Here is a 5,120-nt window from a genome sequence, read left to right on the forward strand (position 1 = left end):
ATGGCGGCGCCGGAGGATGAGAAACTGTCCAAGATTACCACTCCGGACACCGAGGGCGTGAGGTCAATACGATTGAAGGCGAAACAATTACGCGATCGCGTGAACCACTTCTTCACCGCATGGGGCATTGAAACGAATGGGTATGTGATGAGGATCGAATACAAGAGACATACTCATTGAGAAGGCTCTCTGTAGGATTGACCCCGTTCCACCAGCGGAGAGGACAGATAACAAACTCTACCAGATCTTCTTCGTTTGGTTCTCGGTCAACATGAACATTCCTACGTGAGTACGCAGAACACCAATGGCTCTGGTTACATGGCGTTGACGCCCTGCATACAGCTTTGGGATCGGATCCGTGGGTCCAGCTTTCTACGGGCTCGGCCTACGAGAATCGTTGATCACGATATTGATAGTTGATCTGACGTGCGTATTAAATGTAATGCTACTGAATTGTTGCATTGAGTCCTCTTCCATAATACGCAGCACTTGCACAATCCCGGCATACTTGTGAGTGGATGTGTGCGAGCATGCGATGTTATCCAACCATTTCAATCAGCGCTATATTCGGTCCCAAACTCGGCATGCGGTCAATGGTCCAAGCACGTTACACTTGGGGGTCTGTACAATTCATGGCGCTCGCTAACCTCTGGCCGCTGAGACTTCAGCATTGATACAGATACTACGGAGCAATGGTTCCAAGTGCTCTGAACGTATTCTCTATGGAGGGGTACTTGATCCTCACTTGTATCATCGGAGGCCAGATGCTTGCTAGCGTCTCGAATGGACATCTGAACGACACACTGGGAATTGTCATAATAGGTGTGATCTCTTTTGGTGTGAGCTGAAATCTACATTTTGTGCCAGCCGTCGTTGACTCGATCGATGCAGGTCACGTTCTTTGGGTATCGAGTCATCCACTGGTGGGCACTGTCAATAATCGTGCTCAATGTGCTGTTCTGAGACGTATTTTCAGGTACGCCGGCGTTGCGTGGATACCCAACGTCATCACCTTCATAATTATGCTCGGCGTCGGCGGGAAGCATCTCACAATAGAGCCTGCGCCTGGTCCTGTAGCACCGTCCCAAGTCATTACGTTTGCTACTGTGATAGCTTCCAGCGTTATTAGCTGGTGCACGACGACGCCTGATTATGGCGTATACCACCTACAGAATGCCTCAAGGTGCTCTTCACGCTGTCCGGTAGTGTATGTCAACTGACATGCAGTTTCAGAATGCGGGTATTCGTATATGCCTATCTAGGTTTTTCCGTGGCGAGTGTGAGTGTATATGTGACTCCAAGCATCAGGATATCATCAGAAAACTCATCGCATGTAGATCACGGCACACATGCTTGGCGCCGCCTTCGCCGCCTCAGCACTATCGGATCCTGCTTGGAAATTAGGCTTTGACAATGGCAACAATGTTGGCGGCCTTTTTGAGGCAGTCCTTTCTCCCGCAGGCGGTTTCGGGAAGTTTATAACCGTCCTAGTCGCGCTGTCCACTCCAAGCATATGTGCCCCCACGATGTATACATTTGCATCAAGTCTCATGGCTGTCAGCTATTCTTTCGCAAGGATACCGAGATACGTTTTCGCCGTCATCTCAACAGCCATGTAAGTTTTGCTTGCGCGCTTTTCACAATATGAGCTGAAACATTCACCTGGTAGTTTCATTCCCGTCGCCGTAGTCGGCGCCACGCGGTTTTATGCGACTTTCACAGACATCCTTAGTGAGTCCCAGGGCGGAAGTGTCTACTCATATCTGATATTTCCCTCGTCAGGTATAACTGGCTACTGGAGCGTCGTCCACGGCGTCATGGTCCTCATAGAGCACTTCCTCTTTCGCAGAGACAACTTCAACGCGTACGTATTGGAGGACTTCGACAAGCCCCGCCGGTTACCTCCAGGAATCGCGGCGTTGCTCGCATTTCTCTGCGCCTTCGGAATAATCATTCCGTGCATGAATCAGGCATGGTATGTTGGGCCCATTTCCAGAGCGGGCAGTGGAGACATTGGCATAATTGCGGGTAGCTGTGTGATTTGTCTATTGTATCCTGTTCTCAGAGCGGTCGAGAGGTCGTTCTCCACAGAGAATCGAGCTTAGTGGATGGTACGGACATTCTTTCAGCGGCCGCTAGTTCTGTGGATAGAGGATAATAAAGTCTTGAAATATTACGCATATTACGCATTGAATCCTGGAATTGTGAGGCATTATTCACCAATAGCAAAGGTATTACGTACAGCCGTATGTATCGCAAGTCTTCTCAGAACAGTAAAGCCAATGAAAGATGCCCTTAGGACGCAAAGCATGACTACCAACAAATGAGCAGCGGGTAATCGCTCGCATAATGTCACAGCCGTTTGCGAGTCGATAGGATAGGGCACTTACCAGAAAGATCAATAAAGGTCAGGAATTCGGACACGAAAGTTCATCTTGCGAAACCTAAATACAATCTATCAAACTTAAGCGAAAATCTGGACCCTGCCAGCCGCTACACTGAAACCCCGACATCACTGAAGACCTCCTGCGTGACTAGAACACCAGCCTTCCCGGTTTGATCCTCACACACTGGGAACCTGAGACTCGAAATGTGACTTGGCCGGACAAGATCAGAACGTGCTTGGCCATGCAGGATACATGCATCGCTCGGCAAGCTTCGCCCACTGATCACGCGATAATTAATCAAAAGAGATGAAACAGTCTACTCAAGCTGCGTCAGAAATCGCCGCGCCTATACATGACCTTTCAGTGTTACTCACTTGCACTTGCCCCATCGCCTGGAAAACGCAGACGCCAGCGGGTATTGTAGCGGTAGCGGCACAATGTACAGGATTGAAAATACCGAGTACAATGCCGCGAAAACTACAAATATAGCAGCGACGTTGGCATATTGCGCTGTGCTTTTGGAACCAAGCACACACCCGAAGTGATGCCGGTAATAGAGCAGGCGTGCCGCTATGAACACGGTTATGATAATGTTGAGCCTGAGAGATGTGGCAATGTAGGCCACGCTAAAGCCTACGGCTCCATATGGCGATGTGTGCGACGTCTTCACGAGGAAGAGTACACCGAAGCCTGCAGGGTAGATTATTATGACTGCATTTCCAGCATATAAGACGTACTAAAGGAAGCGCGAAACAAGAGGCACGGGAGGACCATAGCAGGCCAGAATGAGACGCCGTGAATATTGGAGAATATCACAATGCAACGCCATACCTACAAATCACAGATTATATGCATTGATATTGGGAGGAAATGCATATCACGTACCATGAGCATGTCCATCAGCCAGTTGCCAACGACCCATGACACCTCACCGAGCTCGTCGACTGGGATCCAGCATCTTATCCCCAAACATCGCTGGGCCACCAGGGGAGTCTCTATCGTCCACGAAAGCGAGCTGAGTGAACTCAGAGTTACTGTACACAAACACCGTGCCGAGTATGAATACGAGAGTGACGAACGACAGGAAGAAAAGCTGTCTCCTGTAATTCTGGCGGTTCGTGTGCTGCACAAGCAGCTTGAAACATATTCCAAACAGGGCTAGTTCGACGCCATACACAATGTTGCTGAGGAGAGCGCCCTGCAGCCAGGTTGACTCTGCAAAGAGCCGGGCAGCGGTTTCTTGTGGCGTTGAGCATGTTAGATTACACGAACGATTCTATGATGATGTCATGTGAGAGTGACATAAGCTAATGAGCTGCCTCAAGCCCTCAAAGGTCGAAGGGCGACTCACCGAGATATTTGAACAGCAATTTAAGTGCGGGTGCGTCAGAGTTCTCCAAAGAATACTCCCAAGGGGTCTAGGGTCTGTGTATTGCATGCTCCTATAAATCCCGCTGGATAGATCGTACATACCATGAGGTATCCTGGCACTATCGAGTAGGTCTCGGATATGTTTCTACCGCATGCCTTCGTGCATGCTGCGACGAGGGTCGATGTGTGGACTCCGGCTCCGAGTAATCTAAGGGAAAGACCTCTCAACGAGTGGTCTCAGGGCCTTCGTTCCTGACTACCACAGACGACCACGGGAAATGACAGCGAGTTGAGACCGGATTCTTTCTGCAGCCTCCACGCGCACCGCACAGTGATCGCCTGCATGGGTTTTTCGTTGGCTTGTTAATGGATAAGAGCAAGAAGGAGTCAGAATCGACCCACCCACTCGCATGTTGCAGAAGGCATTGGTTCGAATGAGATCCAATGTCAAGATCATGGTACCTACGTCCGTGTGCCATGTTCTAGAGACAGGCACGGGCTAGAGAGATGTGTTTTAGTGATTCAGACCATGATTGAACGGCGTGAACCGCACCTATGGGCAACCCTCAGTGTTCGCGGGAAGATCTGTCGACTTGCGCCAGAGACCCACAATGACAGCGGTCTACATCTCTCATCACTTGGATTGAGTCGGCAATAACCGCCATGCTCCGTCCGGTAACCACTTACAACCACACCGCAGGGAAGGATGATTGATTGTATTCGGCCGGTCAAGCAGCCATGTTGCTGTGCTCGATGAGCATTACACATGTATGCATCAGCGATGGACCACGAAAGGCCACGTGCGCAGACCACAGCGCGTCGTCCAAGTTATATCTCTGTGCAGTGCTGTTACCCTGGCGCCCCGCCCCATCTCAGTAATCAAACCATCTAGGGACGGAATCCAATCACGAAGGGGGTCCGTTGCGGAACCTCGCCAGGTCTCTCTACCACAGTCCTCCAGGCCCGCTGCAGAAGAATATCCTACCTACAAGAGTCCGTTCCGTCTCCGAGTCGGAGGTAGCTGCGAGACTCCCGACACCGACGTCACATGCCGAATTCTGGAGGTTCATGACAAGGCACCGGTCCTTCTCAGCAAGGGAGCGAGCTGCCGGCTTCATGTTTACGATACACCGGGATGGACATGGCGGATGATGAATCATATGTGGCATGCTTGAGATAATGAACAGCCCGGAGGACGCCTCGGCCCAATCAGCTACCCCTGCCTATAGCATGCTTGCATAAATTCAGGTCATCCGATGTTCAATACGCACGTTGTCGTTGCAGCGGGCCTCCGTGTACCAGACGACTCGTCGACCAGCTTGGATCGATCAGGCACAGGGGGGGGGGGGGGGGGGGGGGGGG

General features: G+C 50.9%; 2 protein-coding genes across 2 annotated transcripts in view; one reads left to right on the forward strand and one right to left on the reverse strand.

Annotated features, from left to right (window-relative positions):
• POSPLADRAFT_1045893 (hypothetical protein) lies at positions 1 to 2,105 on the forward strand (the record flags this gene model as incomplete). Its single annotated transcript, XM_024478888.1, has 12 exons — positions 1 to 140; positions 196 to 285; positions 343 to 426; positions 487 to 510; positions 560 to 619; positions 680 to 839; positions 892 to 923; positions 977 to 1,183; positions 1,234 to 1,279; positions 1,338 to 1,615; positions 1,670 to 1,731; positions 1,783 to 2,105. The coding sequence occupies 12 exons, from the start codon at positions 1 to 3 to the stop codon at positions 2,103 to 2,105; spliced, it is 1,506 nt and encodes a 501-aa protein (XP_024340375.1).
• Positions 2,106 to 2,703: 598 nt separating this feature from the next.
• The window catches only part of POSPLADRAFT_1045894 (hypothetical protein), a gene marked incomplete at both ends in the record, with an annotated part of 3,186 nt that continues 769 nt past the window's right edge, over positions 2,704 to 5,120 (reverse strand). The window contains 11 exons of the mRNA XM_024478889.1: positions 2,704 to 2,733; positions 2,762 to 2,864; positions 2,924 to 3,077; positions 3,125 to 3,218; positions 3,273 to 3,382; positions 3,423 to 3,626; positions 3,739 to 3,805; positions 3,861 to 3,925; positions 4,161 to 4,257; positions 4,748 to 4,981; positions 5,030 to 5,076. Of these exons, the coding sequence (XP_024340376.1) occupies positions 2,704 to 2,733; positions 2,762 to 2,864; positions 2,924 to 3,077; positions 3,125 to 3,218; positions 3,273 to 3,382; positions 3,423 to 3,626; positions 3,739 to 3,805; positions 3,861 to 3,925; positions 4,161 to 4,257; positions 4,748 to 4,981; positions 5,030 to 5,076 (1,205 nt within the window). The remainder of the gene's footprint in view (positions 2,734 to 2,761; positions 2,865 to 2,923; positions 3,078 to 3,124; positions 3,219 to 3,272; positions 3,383 to 3,422; positions 3,627 to 3,738; positions 3,806 to 3,860; positions 3,926 to 4,160; positions 4,258 to 4,747; positions 4,982 to 5,029; positions 5,077 to 5,120) is intronic.

This window comes from Postia placenta (assembly GCF_002117355.1).
Source record: "Postia placenta MAD-698-R-SB12 unplaced genomic scaffold POSPLAscaffold_5, whole genome shotgun sequence".
Classification (NCBI taxonomy): domain Eukaryota; kingdom Fungi; phylum Basidiomycota; class Agaricomycetes; order Polyporales; family Adustoporiaceae; genus Rhodonia; species Rhodonia placenta.